This window comes from Stegostoma tigrinum, chromosome 18 (assembly GCF_030684315.1).
Source record: "Stegostoma tigrinum isolate sSteTig4 chromosome 18, sSteTig4.hap1, whole genome shotgun sequence".
Taxonomy (NCBI): Eukaryota; Metazoa; Chordata; class Chondrichthyes; order Orectolobiformes; family Stegostomatidae; genus Stegostoma; species Stegostoma tigrinum.
Window position 1 is genome coordinate 5868472 of NC_081371.1, and position 21879 is coordinate 5890350.

Here is a 21879-nt window from a genome sequence, read left to right on the forward strand (position 1 = left end):
TCATTATTGTCATTTTTCTTCCAGTCTGGCCAATATAATGTTTTTCACAGTCCTTGCATGATATTTTGTATATTGCATTAGTTTTATTCGTTGTGGGTATAGGGTCCTTTTATGTTCCTCAGTGGCTGTTGCAGGGTGGTTTTTGGTTTGTGAGCTACCCTGAAACCAAAGCGTCTGAGTAGTCTTGTGGTCATTTCTGATGTACTGTAGGGTGACTAGTGCCTGGCCGTTTTGTGTCTTCTTGTTGTGCTGTATCGTGGTTGTAATGGCGGATTATGCTTTTTGGATATCCATTCCTTTTAAAAACTCAGTACAAGTGCTCCTGTTGTGCTTTGCACATTTCCGGGTTGCTGCAGTGCATTGTGGCCGGTTTGAATAATGTTTTGCAGTTCCGTTTATGGGTGTTGGGGTACTTATTGGAGTAATTAAGTATCTGGTCCATATGTGCAGGCTTCCTGTGTACAGATAAGGACATGAATTTTATTGGGACAACACATCCATAATAGCACAAGCCAAACACAGACAAGCCAGCAAATTCCTGGAGGCCTGGCATTCCAACTGGAACTCCATCGACAAACACATTGAACTGGACCTGATGTACAGACCACTGTAAAACGAAACCTGAAGTAATGCCAACCTCCCCAGAAAGCCAAGGCATATAAATAACAGGTGGGACAGAACACCAACGCTTCACCAGAGGCACACTGGCGATATTACCTAGCAGGATGACAAAATGTCTGCAAACGAACCACACCAGCTCGGCAAGCAAGCCTCCAAGCCCATCCACAACCCAAGCTACAATTCTTCTCCAAGTTTTGAATTGGCTAACTTGTTTTTAGAACTTATGTTGAAATTATGCGAAATTTACTAACATCGTGAATAAATAGTATTTTGATTTTGTGTAATGAGACTAATACTGTAATACTTAGTTGATATTTTTATGTTGATATTTTTTGTACAAATCCAAACTATAGAAAAAAATGCCATTTAAGTTTGAATTTACATTTAACATTAGTCATGTGGAACTTGAAAGGGTTCAAAAAAGATTTACAAGGATGTTGTCAGGTTTGGAGGGTTTGAGCTTAAGGGAGAAGCTGGATGGGCTGGGGCTATTTTCCCTAGAGTGCCAGAGGCTGAGGGGTGACCTTTACAGAGGTTAATAAAATCATGAGGGGCATGAATTGGGTGAACAGCCAAGTTCTTTTTTCCACAGGGTTTTGGAGTGTAAACCTACAGGGCTTAGGTTTAAGGTGAGAGGGGAAAAGATGTTAAAGGTACCTAAGGGGCAACTTTTTCACACATTGGGTGGTGTGTGTATGGAATGTGCTGCCAGAGGAAGTGGTGGATGCCGGCATAATTACAACATTTAAAAGACATCTGGATGAGTGGATGAATAGGAAGGGTTTAAACAGATATGGGCCAAATGTTGCCACATGAGATGAGATTAATTTAGGATATCTGTTCGGCATGGATGAGTTGGGACAAAAGGTTTGTTTCCATGCTGTACAACTCTATGACTCTGTTTGATGGAGCCGAGTCACATTCTGAGATTTTAACTTTGTCTTTTGTTGCATCTCCTGGGTACATCGATGAGGTCTGCTCTTAACTTGGTCAGCCAGTGGCTTCATTGCTCATTGTGATCTCAAGCCATCTGTGCCTGGAACATTCCCAGATTCAGCCCCTGGTCTATACAGCATTCCTCCTCACCTGGGATGTTAACAAGATGCTCCCTGGTGGCCTCGGTATCACAGTTTGCAATCTACTTGCTGGATATTTATCTGTTTAACTCCAGGCATCTCTGTAGAATGATGGTAGTTGCTATCATAGCAACTCACAAAAAAGAAGGTTTGCTTGGTAGGCAGCAAATGTAAAATTTGATTTTGTGACCTCAGTATAAAAAAAGGCTCCTCAAAATTATTAAATACTGTTTTTATCATTGTATTTGAAGTGCCTTGAAATTTACGGTTTTCGTGCATTCATAACTCAAACCTGTCTTTTGTTCTTTTAAAATAAATAACTCAGCTGTTTTGTGTTTTCCTGGTATTTCTTAAGTTGCTGACTATTCTTATTGCTTCAAGTTAATTTAAATAGATTAGAGTTCTCCTCCCCTGCTGTTGTTCTATTAGCAAACAGCCAACTAAACTTAATCCTCCAATTTTGGCTCAAAGCCATTTTTAATTTATTTACATCCGCAACACTGGATTTCCTCAAACATCTCAAATGCTGACTGATTGTAGGTGATCTCATCAGGTGTACTCCATCATTGCTTAGTCTTGCTCATTTATATGGCATTGAGAGATGAAAGTATTTATTTGCCTCTGCTTTGTATTTCTGTCTACATGTGATGTTGCCTCCATGCCACAGTGACTATCTCTCAAAGCCTATATGTCATTATGGAGTGCTGACACATTTCAAAGTCATGAACTGTAGTTTCCAGATGCAAGATCATCTTCTTTGTCATTGTTTTAGATTATTTTGGATGCTAAATGAGCTTTAAATGTCAAGTTTTCAAATAATATTTGAAATATTATGTATTTTTTTGACTATCACTTAAATGACATCTGCGAAGTCTTTTATCTTAATTATTTTTCAGTCTGTGTAGAAGCGAAAAGTCTACTCCTCTGCATCTGACAACTGAATAATATGTTTGTAGAATTAATAACACGCAGAATGTGTATGTAATTTTTCATTCAAACATCAAGCAGGGCTAGTTGCTGTGTTCCACATGTGTCCTCCAGATATTGGAATATGTATAAACCTTTACTTAATGCTGAGAGGTGAATTTAATGGGCAAGGACTATAAAAGCACAGTTGGAAAATGGCTAAAATGCATGTATTTATAGAATTTGATTAAGAGTATGGTAGCCTGCCTCAAAAGCTTAAAGGTATCCCAACAAGATAGCTAAGTTCTGCTGTCAGTATAGATTTACTGAGCTAAGAATGAAGACAATTAGCTATACTTAATGTAAGGAAATGTGCAAATGTCTAAATCTTTATATTTCAATGCATGAGCAAATGGTGATGACTTATGGACACGTCTTGCTGTCAGGTCATACTCCGGCATTGTCGACACTGTAGAGTCCTATCCTAGCAAGAGGCTGCTTTCAAGTGCAGATAAATAAGAAGAAAAACTGGAAGGAAAATTAAAAGAAGCACCAAAACTAAAAGTTTTTGTTAACCTCAATCTCCAAAATATTATTTGAGTTATTAATTTAAGATTGCTTTTATAAAATGAAAACATTAGTCAAGTAGATGAACTGAAAGCCAAGGTACAATTAATCAATAAACTTATCACTCATACTTAAAACTAATGTTATACTTTTGAGAAGCATGCCTTGTTTCTTGCTTGTTTTCTTCATGGTTGACATTCTTTTTCCCATCCTAACATCTGTGCAACAGAGTTATTTTAAAAGTGAATGGTAGTGGCAAAAGAGTCAGTGTTTGCTGCACATCCGAAGGAGCCTGAAGTTCACTGCGAGTCAATCTTCTTGTTTAGGTTTGGGAAGTACTGGTGTAAAACTAGTGTCCTGTATGTTCAAGACCAGTTGGGTTTATTTAATAATGAATAGGTTTCATGGTCTTCTTATTGTTGGACTAAAAGTGACAAAATTTAGTGAAATCAACATATTTTTGCTTCACATCATTGGTGATAGCTGTGCATTTTAGCTATGTGGAATTTCTCCCCGAATTGTTCAGTGTCACTTCTCCTTACTATAATATTACTATAAGCACTCCTAAGTGGGTAAATTCAGTAACGATGATTGTCTGAATATTGTTGATTTTTGTTTTTGGTTTTTGTAAATGTTTCTCTTATGTAACATATAACATCTGCATTGCAGTGGGAATGGCAACAAAGTCTTTAAAACTAATGCAGATGTTGATTGAGACAGCCCCACAAGGTGATTCTGATGCTTGGATTGTACTTGGACCTCTGTGCTATCCTGCTGGTCTGCATTTTTGCAATCATGACTCTACTAAGACCTTTGCCTGAAACCAGGGAAGATCCTAGCTGGTCTATGTCAGCACAACTGTGCAAAATTTGGAAATGCTCAATTATTTTAATTTATGTTTGTGACTTCAGAATTGCTGTTCATACAAATGTTTTGAATTACTTAACACTTTTGAATTTGTACACTATCCCATGAAAGCAGGAAGTGAATGTTTGCATTCAAGACCTTTTTGTGCAAATTTCCTACTGATAATTTCAGCAATAATGAAAACAAGCTCATTCCAGTATTTTTGCGTGTTGCATGTTTCATATCAACTTAAAATAGGTTTAACAGTTGTTTTCTGTTCTCTCACAGATGAACACTTTTCAGTTGATGCAGTGTCGGCTAGGATACGCAAGCAAAATCCAGACATTAATGGCACACTAGATTCTGCCTTAAAGCAAAATGGGGGAGACACAATAAGCAGTGCTTCTGTGGAATCAGCCTTGCAGTCAAGTTTGAACATAAAAGCAGGAATCCAACTAAACTCTGAACAGACCTTTACGCAAGTAAAAAATCAGACTTGGTCAGGAAAGGTTGCGTTGTCTGATTCCTCAGAATCGTTAACCATTTATAACTCTCAAGTCACCCTTTTGTCAGAATCAGTTACAACAGGCACTGAAGAATACCAGCCAATTGCATCACTGCATTTGCTTACACCAGCATCATCTTCGCCAGTAATTGCATTTAGCTTTCCGAGAAACAGTGCCACCGGGCAATCTTCAGAACCTTCGACCTCATTGCATCTTTCAAGTTCCGTCTTGGATTATCCATTATCCTTTAGAACAGTTTCGGACCTTTCTATTCTGCCATCAAGCAAACAGTCATTTGAACCTATAACTCCTCTATTCTCTTCAGTTGCAGTCAACAATGCTTTCCAACCTGCCATAAGTACAGCAATGGCAAATTTAGACATGGAGTACAGTGAAACAGACCTGCTAAGTCACATTGATGATATATCTTATAGAACGGAGACCATCTTTTCCCTTCATATAGAAGATTTCACTCAGGAAAATGCGATTTCTTCAACCTCAAATAATGTTGCATTCCTTAGTAGCAAACGAGAGTTTGAAATCACTGGAGAATCTTTGATTCATCATGTTAAAACTCCAATCAAAGCTACTTTAACATCAGAGCTGGTTTCTGAAGCAAGTTTGAGATCTGACTTACCTCAACTGCCAATATCTGCTGATGCTGCTTTAGTTGACAATAATGCAGTAGCGAATGGAATGATACTGCCTGAGTTTAATGTGCCATTGCTTTCCACTCACGCATTTGCATCCCTGTCTCCTCATGGAGTTTTACTTTCTCCATCTAGCTTACTTCTCTCACAGTCATTGATTAATGACTTTGGATCTGGTGATAATCTCGAAATTCTGCCTTTCAATTTGTCAAACGCAGCTGCATTTGTTCTGTCATCCAGTTTGGTCTTTGATTCATTTGATTCAGAACTGCTAGAATCTGAAGCCCTCGATACCCACTTCCTAACTGGACCTGTTTCAACAGTTCCATCAAAAATAAGAATTTCGTTTGTGCCATCACTGACAGTTTTAACGTTGAACAGTAATAGCCCTACAACTATCTATCCAGTAAATCAAATATTATATTCATCTTTTGAGAATAATTTTGATATTAGCACAATTAGTCCTTCACTGCTGATGGAAGAAACCCTGGCATTTGCACCTACAGTTGATGAATTCAATGTAGCTAACGAGTATCTGAAATCAACTTTATCTCAGAACGAAAATGCAAGTTACCCCTCAACAGTGACTATGCACTTACCAGGTTTCTTAGCGAATCAATCCTTTGAACTGACCAGCATCCTAGAACCATCCCTGGATTTGGTTTCTTCATTAATAAATGCTTTCTCAACAGAAACGAGTGCTGTTCCAGTGACAGAATACTCAAATGCATCTGAATCACAGCTAAAAAGTTTTTCTGTGTTTGAGACAATGTATCTAGAAAATTTGTTGAGTTCTTCAAATTTGGAATCTTCTTTTCTAAAGCCAGAACCCACAACATTGAATATATTGGCAACATCTGCTAACCATACGAATGATGCCGTAGACTCTGAATCTTCATTCAACAGTGCCAACTCTCATAATATTTTAGAAATGACACCTTCTCTTGAGCCACTGTCACCTTCAGTTGAAGTAATACAACCCACATTAACGCCATCTATTTTTGAATCAAGTCTCACAGAGAGCAGCACTCTAACCAGTTCACATTTTCTGGCTTCCACAGTTGCAATCACCGCAGACACTGGGCTTACTCTAAGCCCCACAGTTGATCTGCCCTATTCTTCCACTTCAACCCTACTGCATATTTTTCCCGATATTTTGCCATCACCTGCAGAGACTGTTTGGATTGCCACTTCATTCCTACTGATGCCATCTTCCCCACCAGTTGAAAACTCTTCAGATCCAACTCCTATGACAATTTTGAGTGTACCAATCACCAAAATCCAAATAGATGATCCCACAGCTACCCCTTATGATAGCAGTACAACAAAGGCTGTCAGCGGTACAGCTTCGAAACCCACTTACCCCACAACAACCAGAACAGTAGTTTCTTCAACAGCTCAAAATTTTGTGTGTGAAGTCAGTGATCCTAATTCCTACCTAGTGACAGCAGGTGAGTGGGTATTTCAGTTTGATACTTCAAATTTGAATGTGCTGTTAAACCTAGTTGAAGAGGCTTTGTTCATCTTGAGTTAAGTTGCTTAGTCAATGTAAAGCAGGTATAATTGCAAAGTAGAGTTTCAGAGAGAATGTTGAATTCAGTTTTGCACAAAGACTTGTATCCATGTAAAAAGGTACATTATTTATCCTAGTAACCAAACATTTACTGTAAACTGCATGAAAGCACATCATTCACTAAGCAGGTAATGGTTAAAATTATATTTTAAAGAACTCCAAATTGTTTTGAATTGTTGTATCTTGACTAAGTTAACAATAACCTTGATCAACAGTAGTGTTGCTTTTTGAACCAATTGCTTTGGTTTAGAAATTTTCCATCTACTCCAATAGGCAAAAAAAAATGATCTTGCACAATATAGATGTTCTGACAAATTTGCCAAAAGACACTCATTAGAGCATAGTTTGTAATCACCCTTCTTAGATCTATATTTTAGGACTCGGCTCATTCATGCCACTCTCTGCAGCATGATAATATTTCAAAGCTACATAGGGTTCTGATTAAAAGTACGAATTGCACTTGTATCATATTTAAAATTTAATTTCTGTATGGCATATGAAGGATTGAATGGGCTCAGTTTATATAGACTACGAGATATATTAGCCATATCAGATGGTTATGCAGGAATTTCATTCTAATTATATTTTCAGTACTTTTGTGGGTGAAATTGTAAATGAAAATGCTCACTTTGTTTAAATGCTCCACTGCCAGACCTGATAAGTTTCTCTAGCACTTTGAGCTTATTTCAGATTTCCAGCACCCGCCCATTGTATATTGTATTTCTTTGCTGAGTAGCCATTTGACTTTGTGTTGTTCTGTTTATGTGTCTGACTTCTGTAGATCAGGAAATGACCTGTAGTTTTAAAGTCACTGTAGTTTTGTTTTAATAGCTGGGTAATACTTGTGCTTGTGAGATTTCTTCGGTTCCACAGCACAGAATCTTTCTATGTGCTGTCCAACCTACTCTTTGTGTTGACTTGATGCAAATGTCTTTTGTGTTTTATACTTTATAAACTGAATGGATTCTGTTGCTTTCCAGTGATAAGGTTTTCCTTCTGCCCACAGAATTTCTATGATACTTTATCATTTCTGCTTCTAGCCTGATTTGGGCATCTTTTTCTAAAGACGACATCTTTGGATTGTATTAAATCTGAGAATTTCATGAGCATCAACTGAACTCTGACTTACAATTCAGTAGCAACAGTTTTCCACTACTTTATAGAGATTATTAATGAAATTATTGCACAGTCTAACTCAGCATTAGAAAAAGCAGTTATATCCAATTACCCCAACTTGATTGGCATAGGGTTGGGGGGAGCGGGGAGCGATGTGCCCCACTGGTCAAACACTGCTCAAGTCAGGTAACATCCCAACTGTTAACGTGCTGACCCATCATAATATATCAGCTTCAATAGATGCTTGAAACTTGGAGTGTGATCCCTGGAGTCTGACTGTTTGGAATGGGCAAGCAAAACAAAAAGCTCACTTACCTGAGAAGAAGGCCTAGAGAAAGTAGAAGTCAATGTATCGAACACCACCTCAGTCAACTGTTTTCTTCTGTAACAAATGCAGCACAAATTGCCATGCCATAGTGGATCTCCTGAGCACATCAAACGATTAGAATGGGGCAATAAAAACAACAGTCTAAAGGAAAAGGAGGCTGTCCTAACGGTAACTGCCATCCTGATTCCTCTCTCAATCCTCTGCAGTGGGCCTGTGCCTGATATTGCTTCAGGATAAGCTTGCATTTGTGCCACTTTTGTTCCCTGGTTTGCAGACCACTTTTGCTCACTGTCTTTCTCGTTTGCATGTGTTATTGTTTTCCAGGTTGGATTAATATCCCACAGATACCCAGCATCTACTGCAGCTATCATTATAAGAGACTCAGGTTAACTTTAAATCATAAGAGATGTTAGGGAATAAGAACGTAAATATCAGAGGAGCAGGCCACCCAATTCTTCAGGCCTGTTGCACCAGTTCAGTAAGTTAAAGGCTGATCTTGTTGTTGCCCATTTTCATTCTGGACAACTCCCTCATCAGTCAAAGGTGTGTTTGACTTAGCCTTGAAATATTCAATAACCTAACCGGCCTTATTCACAAGGAGACAGATCTTGTGGGAGGAGAAACTACTCCTCATCTCTCTGTTAAGTTGGAGACCTCTTCCTTTGATATAAATAGTGCCCCCCTAGTTCTAGATTCCTTTTATGAGATGAACATCCTGTCTGTTAAACACCTCAGAATTTCATGGATCAATAAGATCTCCTCCCATTCTTCCAACTCCAGGAAGTATATGCCCAACCTGCTCAAATATTTCTCAAGGTAAAATCACCATGCCCCAGTACTAGCCTGGTGAGCCACTTATGACCTTCTTCCAGTGCAATGGAGGGCTGGCCCTATGCAAGTTTGGTGGGTGAAATCTTACATAGTATTCTATGTAACTCTGAGACATTATTGTTTTTATTCGGCAGTTCAAGAACCAGGTTTTTGACTAGGTTAAGGTGACTGGTAGAAGCCTGTGAATTTGCTTTAAACCTTCGTGAGATTCTTCGAGACTGTCTAATATTCAGGATTAATGACGCGACTACCCAAAAGCACTGACTGGCTGAAGCTCAACTAGACTTCAAACAAGTGCTGAAACCGGCTTTATCATTGGAAAATGCGCAAGTGAAGCACATGAGTTGCAAGGTATTCCAGTGGGTGTGGACATCCTCACCAGTCTGCTGGAGCTTGGCAAGCAGCACTTGAGTTCAGGCAACTGCAGAGCCTCACTCAGGAAAATTCCTGGTAAGAGTAATTCTAGATCGGCCCACAGCAAAATCTCAAAACTAAGCCCAGTCTCAGCCAAATGATTACAATTTTCTTGAGAATCCTGACTGATGAAACATTGTAATTTTTGTTAGTATACAGATTTTGGACAGGAACAGAGTCCTTCTGGAATTAAATGGAGTAAGATAATTCATAGGCCTGTATCCAGGAGGGCATCCAGAAGAGTTCATATCCTGGAAACTCCACTTGCATCTGGTTTGGAACAGTTAAATTGCTTGGCAACATCCAAATCAGAACCAATCAAGATAAACATTTGGTTAAATGGCCATCTGGTTAAAATGGAGTTGGATACCAGTACGGCCAAACCAGTGATCACAGAACCAGTTTTTGACAAAATTTGTTTTGGACTCGAGCCCTCAGATTTGTGCAAAACTTCAGCTATGCTGAGACCCTACACTGTAGAACTTTTGCAGATTAAGGGTACAACATCAATTCCAGTCTTGTGAAAGGCAGCTGGCTTGGTTACCAGCAAGTGTAGTAGAAGGCTTGGGCCAAAGTTCGTTGGGATGAAATTGTTTGCAAGAGATTCATCTGGATTGACTCAACATTTTTCCAATTAGAAAATGGCTGCCTCAGTAAAGTTCTAGTTAAATATTTGAAGTTTTCCAGCAAGGTCTTGTGACTATGAGAGGAGCTAAAGCAACTTTGCATGTTGGCCAGGAATTGCAAATCTGCGATTCTGCAAGGCCTGCTTAGTGCCGTTTGCCTTATGAGCAAAAGAAGCAGAACCTAGAAGATTGGAAAGTGAAGGAATCATAATACGAGTCCAGTTTGCTGAATGGGCAACACTGGCCATACCGATTTGAAGCCCGATGGGTCAGTTCATCTTATGGGGAGTTTAAACAAGTAGTAAAATGTTTTTCCTTCACAAAGCTTGACATGAGTCATACTAACTTACAATTGTGTTTAGGCCAGGACTCTCAGAAGTATGCTACAATTCATATCCATAAGGGCTTGTACCAGTAGGTGAGACTGCCATTAAGCATAACAGCAGGCCAAGCAGTATCAGAGGAGTGGGAAAGTTTGACGTTTTGGGTCGAGACCTTTCTTCAGAAATGGGGGAGGGGAAGGTGATTCTGAAATAAATAGGGAGACGGGGGAGGTGGATGTGCTTTCCGATACAGTCCCACAAGAATTCCTCAGGATAACATGCCTTGCAGCTGCAGTTATTCTGCTCTCACTTCTCATTTTCCTAAGAGCAGCCATCACTCATTCAGCTTTTTGCCATCTTGCACCCTCACCTCAGTCACTCTCCACGTATGTATGAAAGGGAAGGAAAGGACAATAAGCCAACGTTAACACTCACATTTCCCTTGCAGATGGAAGCACACGGCGTGTGAGAGGTAGAAATCTGAGCATTGTAATGGGTAGGGTCGAGAACTAGCCTCTTTTGACAACCATCTTATCATCCATTGAAAGTGCACACCCGTGTGCTCCATTGAGAAGCAGATCTTTCTGGAGGCTACAGCTGTCAGTTGTGAGATACTGACACTTCAACAAGTTGAGAGTGTTGCTCCTGTTTCTGTGGATCCCTGTGTTGGGCTGTTGTTGCCTCCTTGCTGGTGCTCATTTTCATTGTGCAGAGGAAATGAACAATGCATTTGGCGGAGGAGAAAGTTGTCAGTGCTGTTAGTGTTAAGTGCTGCTGGTCCTTTTGCTGTTCTTCAGATTTGCATGGTTGAGCAATAGAAACTGCTCCCATGCTTTCAAATCTGACTGCGAGGAGGAGTACAGCTAAACATAAGTCAAATACCAGACAGGTTAAATAACTTCGGGGAAGTTAGCAATCACCTGCAAAGCAATGGTAGCACCCTCTGAGAGAAAAAACTATTTTATTCAGTAGCCTCTGACTTGGCTATGGCTGTTGCTATTTGTTCCATTGATCTAAAACTCTGCAGATCTTTAGTTTTGCTGAAGAAGCTCTGTGTCCAGTTGTTGATGTGTTGGAAATACAGTCTGGGCTTTGAATTCAGGTAAATCTATTTCAAATATCTTAATCACTTATCCAACAGTGATATAGGGATTCTCTGTTTTCAGTACAGCTCAGGTGAAATCTGGCAGAGGGTGGTATGATGTTAGGATTCTGACCTAGTGTCATTTAGGCTTGGGCACATAAAGCTTCATCTTCCTGACTGGGACAGTTCCACCCATTCTGTCTAAACATTACTTTGATTTCTTCTTTTGTAGTCACATAATCAGCCATCCAACAAAGGTAGGAATTCTCTTTTTTGTCTTCAGAGCCAAGAAAGTTACTATCTCTATTTGGAAAATGTATTGTTAACCAATGTTAACAGTCCACTGAAAATAACAGGAACAGATTTATGGCACTACAGTGTCTAATCTTAGCGAGTTTTGAGAAGATTTGTAGCTCAGGTTGAGTTTCTGGATGAGCGTTTGCTCACTGAGCCGGGAGGTTAGTTTTTCAGACGTTTCATCACCATTCTAGGTAACATCATCAGTGAGCCTTCGATGAAGCGCTGGTGTTATGTCCCGCTTTCTATTTATCTGTTTAGGTTTCCTTGAGTTGGTGATGCCATTTCCTGTTCTTTCTCTCAGATTGATTTGGAGCCAATGTGTTTGTTGATGGAATTCCGGTTGGAATGCCATGCTTCTAGGAATTCTCGTGCGTGTCTCTGTTTGGCTTGTCCTAGAATGGATGTGGTGTCCTTTGACTGTGTTCTAATGGAGTTGAGCTTGTACCTAAAACCCGATTCAGGAGCGTGGACCAAGTTGACAGTGGACTGATATAAAGTGGCAAAGCTGCAAATTATTATTTCAGAACAATGTTTTGAGCCACATCATTTACTATGATGAAGCAAAGCAACTTTTGAAAGATCATTTAAAATGCAGCTAAATGTTTTGCTGGACAAATTTAAACACATCCTAGGTCAGCGAAATTGGATGTGTAAGGTAACCTTCCTGGTACATGTATATCTTGTGTGAAAGATGTTTCCTCCCAGATAAAGTTTGTGAATTTCTAAGTCTGTGCTTTCCAAATCATTTCCCATTGTGACACCATTTCAAGTTTGAACATTATTGTGACTTCTCAATGAGAAGTGGGACAGGCAGAAGAAAGCCACTGAGGAAGCATGGAAGTGGGAGTCAGCAATGGTTATCTCTGAACCCCAGATTTACACTCGCAGCTCCATTTATGATCTCAGCTGTCATGTTTGGAAGCCCTTTCTGAAGTTCTTACAGACAGTTTTCAGGATAATCTTACGAGATGGTAAAGCGACCTGCAATGTGATAGTGTCAGAGATAATGGGAACTGCAGATGCTGGAGAATTCCAAGATAATAAAATGTGAGGCTGGATGAACACAGCAGGCCAAGCAGCATCTCAGGAGCACAAAAGCTGACGTTTCGGGCCTAGACCCTTCATCAGAGAGGGGGATGGGGAGAGGGAACTGGAATAAATAGGGAGAGAGGGGGAGGTAGACCGAAGATGGAGAGTAAAGAAGATAGGTGGAGAGAGTATAGGTGGGGAGGTAGGGAGGGGATAGGTCAGTCCAGGGAAGACGGACAGGTCAAGGAGGTGGGATGAGGTTAGTAGGTAGCTGGGGGTGCGGCTTGGGGTGGGAGGAAGGGATGGGTGAGAGGACCAACCGGTTAGGGAGGCAGAGACAGGTTGGACTGGTTTTGGGATGCAGTGGGTGGAGGGGAGACTTTGAAACTGGTGAAGTCCACATTGATACCATTAGGCTGCAGGGTTCCCAGGCAGAATATGAGTTGCTGTTCCTGCAACCTTCGGGTGGCATCATTGTGGCAGTGCAGGAGGCCCATGATGGACATGTCATCTAGAGAATGGGAGGGGGAGTGGAAATGGTTTGCGAATGGGAGGTGCAGTTGTTTGTTACGAACTGAGCGGAGGTGTTCTGCAAAGCGGTCTCCAAGCCTCCGCTTGGTTTCCCCAATGTAGAGGAAGCCGCACCGGGTACAGTGGATGCAGTATACCACATTGGCAGATGTGCAGGTGAACCTCTGCTTAATGTAGAATGTCATCTTGGGGCCTGGGGTAGGGGTGAGGGAGCAAGTGTAGCATTTCCTGCGGTTGCAGGGGAAGGTGCCGGGTGTGGTGGGGTTGGAGGGCAGTGTGGAGCGAACAAGGGAGTCATGGAGAGAATGGTCTCTCCGGAAAGCAGAACAGGGGTGGGGATGGAAAATGTCTTGGGTGGTGGGGTCGGATTGTAAATGGCGGAAGTGTCGGAGGATGATGCGTTGTATCCGGAGGTTGGTAGGGTGTTGTGTGAGAACGAGGGGGATCCTCTTAGGGCGGTTGTGGCGGGGGCGGGGTGTGAGGGATGTGTTGCGGGAAATACGGGAGACGCGGTCAAGGGCGTTCTCGATCACTGTGGGGGGAAAACAGCCACCTAGAATACACCTCCTCCCACCCACCCTCCTGCAAAAAGTCCATCCCCTATTCCCAATTCCTCCGCCTCCGCCGCATCTGCTCCCACGATAAGACATTCCACTCCCGCACATCCCAGATGTCCAAGTTCTTCCAGGACCGCAACTTTCCCTTGACCGCGTCTCCTGTATTTCCCGCAACACATCCCTCACACCCCGCCACAACCGCCCTAAGAGGATCCCCCTCGTTCTCACACACCACCCTACCAACCTCCGGATACAATGCATCATCCTCCGACACTTTCGCCATTTACCATCCGACCCCACCACCCAAGACATTTTTCCATCCCCACCCCTGTTCTGCTTTCCGGAGAGACCATTCTCTCCGTGACTCCCTTGTTCGCTCCACACTGCCCTCCAACCCCACCACACCCGGCACCTTCCCCTGCAACCGCAGGAAATGCTACACTTGCCCCCACGCCTCCACCCTCACCCCTATCCCAGGCCCCAAGATGACATTCCACATTAAGCAGAGGTTCACCTGCACATCTGCCAATGTGGTATACTGCATCCACTGTACCCGGTGCGGCTTCCTCTACATTGGGGAAACCAAGCGGAGGCTTGGAGACCGCTTTGCAGAACACCTCCGCTCAGTTCGCAACAAACAACTGCACCTCCCAGTCGCAAACCATTTCCACTCCCCCTCCCATTCTCTAGATGACATGTCCATCATGGGCCTCCTGCAGTGCCACAATGATGCCACCCGAAGGTTGCAGGAACAGCAACTCATATTCCGCCTGGGAACCCTGCAGCCTAATGGTATCAATGTGAACTTCACCAGTTTCAAAATCTCCCTTTCCCCCACCGCACCCAAAACCAGCCCAGTTCGTCCCCTCCCCCCACTACACCACACAACCAGCCCAGCTCTTCCCCCCCCCCCACCCACTGCATCCCAAAACCAGTCCAACCTGTCTCTGCCTCCCTAACCGGTTCTTCCTCTCACCCATCCCTTCCTCCCACCCCAAGCCGCACCCCCATCTACCTACTAACCTCATCCCACCTCCTTGACCTGTCCGTCTTCCCTGGACTGACCTATCCCCTCCCTACCTCCCCACCTATACTCTCTCCACCTATCTTCTTTACTCTCCATCTTCGGTCTACCTCCCCCTCTCTCCCTATTTATTCCAGTTCCCTCTCCCCACCCCCCTCTCTGATGAAGGATCTAGGCCCGAAACGTCAGCTTTTGTGCTCCTGAGATGCTGCTTGGCCTGCTGTGTTCATCCAGCCTCACATTTTATTATCTTGCAATGTGATAGTGTGATTTTTGTCAGTACAACAAAGAAACAAAACTTGCTATTCCAACAATTCAATTGGATTACATTTTTGCGTTGTTATATCATTGTCAGAAGTGTTTAAATGAAGCACTGGAGCCATAGTTGAGATGAATATCTAGGTTTAGATGGTGTGTATCTACATTCTGATTTCAGTTCATGTGGGTGCGTTTGAGTAAGTTAATCATATACTATTTAGGAAATAATTTCCTGTGAAAGTGCTGCAGATGCCAAAAAATTATTTACTGAATAGTAATGTATTGGTTTTCTCTTGTCTCTCTACTAATTTCATGCTTCATTTTGTGGAGTTATTATCATTGTTTATTTTGAGGATTAGCTTTCTAACTTTTTGGTTTGAGTTGTGGACTTGAGGCAAAGCAAAGAAAATCAGTCCAATCTTATCCATTCATTTGTAACATCTGCAGTGGAAATACAGAACGTTGTTGAATGGAAAAGTGATAGTTTAATGCATATATTTTATTCTACAGTGCTCTCTAACAAGCTGATGACACTGCAGGATCTGGTCCAGTCAATTAAGGATGTACTGAGTCAACATTTCAAACGACATGTGGAACTTCAGGTAACCACAATATGCCTAGACCTGAGGAATTATTAGTACAATATGAGTTTAGAGTTCAGGTTCATTGTTTGAACTATATTGTACACTGAAGTAAACTGCAATAACGTCCTGTGATCTATTGCTCAAATAGAGACATAGAGTAACACGGCATGGAAACAAACAGACCCTTTGCCCACATTGGTCCATGCTGACACTGGTGCCCACTCAGCTAGTTCCAATTGCCCACATTTGGTCCATATCCTCTAAAACCTCCCCCATGTTCCTATCCAAATGCTTTTTAAATGTTGGTATTAACCTGCCTCAACAACTTTCTCTGCCATTCCATATATGCACCACTTTCTGCATGAAGAAGTCGCCCCTCAGGTCCTTCCTAAATCTTTCCCCACTCACCTTAAACCTTTGCCTTCTAGCTTTCAATTCCCCATCCCTGGGGAAAAAGACTAAATGCATTCATCCTATCTATGTCCCTTTATGAGTTTATACACCTCAATAAGGTCACCCCTCATTCTCCTACATTCCAAAGAATGAAGTCCTATCCTGACTGAACTTTCCCTACAATTCAAGCCTACTAATCCTGGTGACATCCTCATAAATCTTTACACAATTTCCAGTTTAACTATATCTTTCCCATAACAGGGCAACCAAACCTGTTCACAATACTCCAAATGCGGCCTCACCAATGATTTATACGACTGTAACATAACGTCCCAACTCCTATACAGAAAGCCTCAACCAATGAAGGCCAGCATGATAAATGCCCTCTTCACCACCCTGTCTACCTGTGACACCACTTTCAGCTGTGTGCTTGTACTCCTAGGTCCCTCCGTTTTGCACCACTGATCAGGCCCTTATCATTTACTGTACAAGTCTTATCTTGGTTGACTTTCCAAAATGCAACACCTTGCACTTATCTGTATTGAATGCATTTGCCAGTCCTCAACCCATTTACCCATCCGATGAAGATCCCTCTGTAATTTTCGGTAATCTTCACTACCAATGTAACCTTCTAGTATTGTATCATTCGCAAACTTACAAATCATGCCTTTTACATTCTCATCCAAATAATTTATGTAAATAACAAATAACAAAGGTTCTAGCACTGACCTCTGTGGCCCATCACTAGTCACAGGCTTCCAGTCGAAAAAATAGCCTTTCACTATTACCCTCTGCTTCTTACCATCAAGCCAATTTTGAATCCAGTTAGGTAGTTCTTCCTGGATCCCATACAACCTAACTTTCATGATTAGCCTGCCAAGCAGGACCTTGTCAAGAGCATTACTAACATCCATAAAGACAACAACTGCATCCCTACCCTCATCTGTCCTCTTGGTTACATCTTCGAAAAACTCTAAAAGATTTGTCCCACTTGACTTCCTGCGCAAATCCATGCTGACTGCCCCTTATCAAACTTTGACCATCCAAAGGTTGATCCTGTGCCTCAGCATCCTCTCCAATAGCTTTCCTATCGCTGATGTCAGGTTCACTGCCATGTAGTTTCTGGCTTGTCTTTGCTACCTTTCTTAAACAATGGAATGATATTTGCCACCCTCCAGTCTTCTGGAACTTCACCAGTGGCTAAAAATGAAGCAAAAATCACTTAAAGGGCCTCTGCGATTTCTTCCCTAGACTCCCACAACATCTGAGGATAGACTTGATCAGTTGCAGGGGATTTATTCACCTTAATGCACTTTAAGGTTGCAAACACCTACTTTCTGGTAATATGCATGCAGTCCAAAACATCCCCACTTGTTTCCCTTATTTTCTTAGCATCCATGACTCTCTCCTCAGTTAAAATCTGAAGAGAAACATTCATTAAAATTCTCCCCCATCTCCTGTGGCTCCACGCGTAGAACGCCATGCTGATCTTTAAGGGGACCTATTCTCTCTCTAGTACTCTTCATATAGCTATTGAACTTATTGGGATTATTTTTAAGCTTATCTGCCAGATCCATCTCATACCTACTTTTTGCTCTTCTGATTTCCTTCTTAAACATGCTCCTACACTTTTTATCATCATCTAAGGATTCACTTGAGCACAATAGCTTAAACCCGATCTATGCTGCCTTCTTTTCCTGATCAGAGCCTCAATATTCCTTGTCAGCCACGGATCCCTAAACCTGCCAGCTTTTCCCTTCACCCTAACAGGGATATACTGTCCCTGGACTTTTGATATCACACTTTTAAATGCCTTCCCATTTGCCAGTCATTCCTTTTTCTTCAAACAAACTCATCCAGTCAACCTCTGCTAGATCCTGCCTAATGCCCCCAAAATTGGCCACGATTCAGTTTGGCACCTTAACCTGTGGACCTGTCCTATCTGTTTCCATAACTAAGAATTATCGTCACTCGACCCAAAGTGCTTTCCGACTGACACTTCTTCAGTACTGCCTGACATTGTTTCCTAAGAGGAGGTCCTGTGTTGCGTCCTTTACACACTGTGTGGCCCAGTCAATACAGGGGAAATGGAACTCTCCAACCAGTACCACTGTTATTCACACAAGTATCTACAATTTCTCTACACATCTCCTTTAGTACCCGCTGGCTATTTGGGGGTCTAAATACAATCCCAACAGAGGGATCATCCCCTTCTTGTTTCTGAGAACTAACCATATTGCCTCATCTGCTAACTCCTTAAAAATAAAACCCATTCTGAGCACTGTTATGTCCTCCCTTATCAAAAGGGCAACTCCCCCTTCTTGCTTATACTTTTGTCGTTCCTGTAACTTCTGTATCCTGTAACATTGAACTGTCAGTCCTGCACAATTCTCAAGCACGTTTCTGTTATGGCTATAATATCCCAGTCCCCATGAGAATTAGATGTCACTGCTGACCAGCATTTGTTGCCTGACCCTAATTGCCCTTGACAAGGTGGCTATGAGCTGCTTTCTTGAACTGCATCAGTCCATGTCCTGTAAGTTGACTGAACGCCTTCACCCTGTCCTGATTGTTGCGAAAGAAGGAGATGGCAAGAATATGTTTTTAACTGGACCAAGTGAAGCAGGTTTGGTTTTCTGGGCTCCACAAGCAAAATTGTGTGTAACCTGTACCTGGATCCTCATTGCCGCAGACTTCAGTGAACATTCTCTCAAATTTATTTGACTCCCTAGGGTCTTCCCAGGCCCTGGCTTTTTCTTTGTCTGATTTTCTCTTTGTCCATTTGCGTTCACGCCTCTCCCACCTCTTACTACCTCACCCTCACATGCCCTTTTCCACCCATTCTCGTCCTCTCTTGCACTTCTGTCTAGCTCTCCTTGTCCAATCCCCAACTCACTCTCTCTGTTTCTTGCCGCACCCAAGTTACTCTCTCCCTCAGGTGAGACTTGAACTCGGCCTTACTGTTCAAATGTTCAGTTTTCTGTCAATTTTTTGTTTGTCTAATTATTGCTACATTCAGAAAGCAATATATTTTTCAGTTTCTGTAGATGCATTCAAAGCTGTTGATTATCTTCAATTTTCCACAACTATTTCCTGTTTAGCCTCTATAGTTTTGCTGCACTTTCTTTCTTATTGAAGCTCTTTATAATTTTCAAAGTTTACTGAATCTGCTCCCATGGAGGAGATCCAAGTATCTTGATTGTCCTTATGGCAGAAGTTTCCCATCTTGTTGAATCAATGCTGAAAGCACTCAGTTGCTTAAATCTTTTCTTATATTTTAACAGCCAAACTTGTCGATGGTACTTGAATTGTTTAACTGCTTTTTAAATCGATAGATCTTCATTCTTTTGTTTCAAGCACTTGTGTATGAATATTAAATACAGTTAGTCTTTTGTGGCTTTACATTGAATCTTCAGAGAACTGTCTGTTTAAACACCTAGATTTCTTTGCTAATTCCCACATCTTTAGTGTCTCTCTTTTAAAAGTGAACGTATATTCATTTTTATACAAAGTTCTTTATGTATGGCTTTTTGGCTCACCTGTCTGTCCTTCTAGAGGTTGTTACATATCTCCTTTATGTCATCTGCAAAATAACAGAATTTGCAGGAGTTCCTTTATATGGATTTCAGAGGTTCAAGGAGAAAGGTGATGTTCTGCCAAAGGACTAGGAGAAGGTTTATAAAAAAAAAGTGACCTTGCCAAAAATGTTTGCATTTGAATAAATAACCAAAAAACAGTTAAGATGCTCATGCTCACGCTCACCCAATCGCTAATGCAAGTCTAAACCATTTATTACAAGAACAGCACAGAACCTTGGAATAAACCTTATCCAAAGCTAGCATCATCTATTTTCTCCAATTCAACAGCAGTTATTTGAAGAAGAGCTAGTGATATTCCCAAATGTTCTGATCAAAATTGTCTGTTAGTCCCCAAAATTACACTGTAGTGAATGGGCTCTTACTGTGCTCAAAGTAGTGGTTGTTTTAATGCTGGATTTGGAACTCTTTGGAATAAGTGTCATGCAGCTCAAAAACAGAAGCTGCTGGAAAAGCTGAGCAGGTCTGCGCAGCATCTGTGAAGAAAATAAGAGTTAATATTTTGGGTCTAGTGACCTTTCCTCACAACTGGCCTTTTTAGGGCTGTTATGTGAAAGATCAGTGCAAAACACTGATTTCAAAATATATCTCAATAGTTCTTTCAGTTATTTCTTAAATTCACAATTACTCTTTGTCTGAAAGGTTGTTTCTGATTCCATGTGCTGTTTCATAGTTATGTTCTGAAGAATTTGTGCTCTAGAGTATTATTTCATCAGGGTGTGCTTTTCATGTTCAAAACCTATTGTTGAAATTTAACTTTTAGAAGCAAGTTATCTGTTATTTATTGTGCTGCATTGTGTTTTTTTTTTGTTGTCCAATTGCAGATTCTCGAATCAAAACAAGAGCTCACATTCATGGTAACTGCCGGCTCCATTGTTTTCTCTGGACCAGCTGTGCTTAATTCGCTCACTCAATCTGCACTTGTTAGTGGCAATGCCCCACTCATCCTTTCCCTCCAGCCAGCTCGATCTGTGCCAGACCATCAGGCTCAGGTTAAAATTGGTGAGGCCATTCAATACGTTGACTGATTCATTGGCAAACTGTTAATACTCAAATAGCGTGACTGGTTCAAAGTTTTTGACACCTGCATTCAATCCAAAGTTTATCACACCAAGCTGCCAGGTGAATGACATGTATTCGGGCATGATTTACAAATAAAGTAGGTTATGGAGCTCTCTTAACTGAACTGACTGGTTATGGTAATGAGTCATATAAATCTAAAGGTTTTAGCTTGCGACCCTTGTCTCAGTTGAGTTTGTACAATTATATTGGCCTTACATTTCTGCCCTAAACACAGATTTCCTGCCTAATTCAGGAATGTTATGAGCCTATTATTGGAGGAATCAAGCCTTTAAGGAAGGAGAAATGTGAGGTGGCCAGCAATATTCTTCTCCCTACCAATAATAGTAAAGAAGATCCAGCAGCTATTGTCTGTAAATAAATTTTGAACGCAAAGCTGGGGAGAAAGAAGGTTGGAAAGGCAGCAATCCATCCTTCCATTTAGGGACATTAAACCTGATTGAGATTTTTCTTCTGTGATTTCTTATCACTTGTTATGGAGTCTGAGTTTCATCCATCCTGCTATCTGTTGCCATGGAGACTGTGAGCTTCTGTTGTCTCTCTCTCTCTCCTCTACCTACCCCTGCTGCTAAACTATTGCCTGAGAATCTTCTCCACATTCTGACACTTTTAATCTCTGCTGAGGATGGATCCTGTTATTATTCTTGTCAACAGGATGGCAATCTGTGAGGATATAATCAGCAATCAGCACATTTGGTGATCATGACTTTTGGCAGTGCCTGCAACCTCATGGAGGACTGTCCATTACCTCAAAAATAATCAGTTAGATTAATAAGACATGAAATCTGCTGCCAGTGCAGCCTCAAGAGCAAGGTAAAGGAAATGGAGGAGAAAAGAAAGGTGCTTCTTGCATACACTCACACATCAATCGCATCTTCACTGAGCACTTCATTAGTTGTGAATTTTTAAGTCAGATTGCACTCTTTCTGTATCTCTCTGGGTCAGGTTTTCACCTTTGGGGCAGATAATGGGAGTTGAGAAAATCTCAGCTTCATGTATTTATCTTGTACCCATAGAAATACCCGATCCAGAGACATGATTTTCATTGCTAGGCTGATGC

General features: G+C 41.4%; 1 protein-coding gene across 2 annotated transcripts in view; it reads left to right on the forward strand.

Annotated features, from left to right (window-relative positions):
* si:ch211-1e14.1 (UPF0606 protein KIAA1549) overlaps positions 1-21879 on the forward strand; it is a 200247-nt gene that overhangs the window by 85338 nt on the left and 93030 nt on the right. For both annotated transcript variants that reach the window (XM_048549365.2, XM_048549367.2), the window contains exons 2-4: positions 4305-6623; positions 15677-15768; positions 20564-20741. In XM_048549365.2, coding sequence (XP_048405322.1) covers positions 4305-6623; positions 15677-15768; positions 20564-20741 — 2589 coding nt within the window. The remainder of the gene's footprint in view (positions 1-4304; positions 6624-15676; positions 15769-20563; positions 20742-21879) is intronic.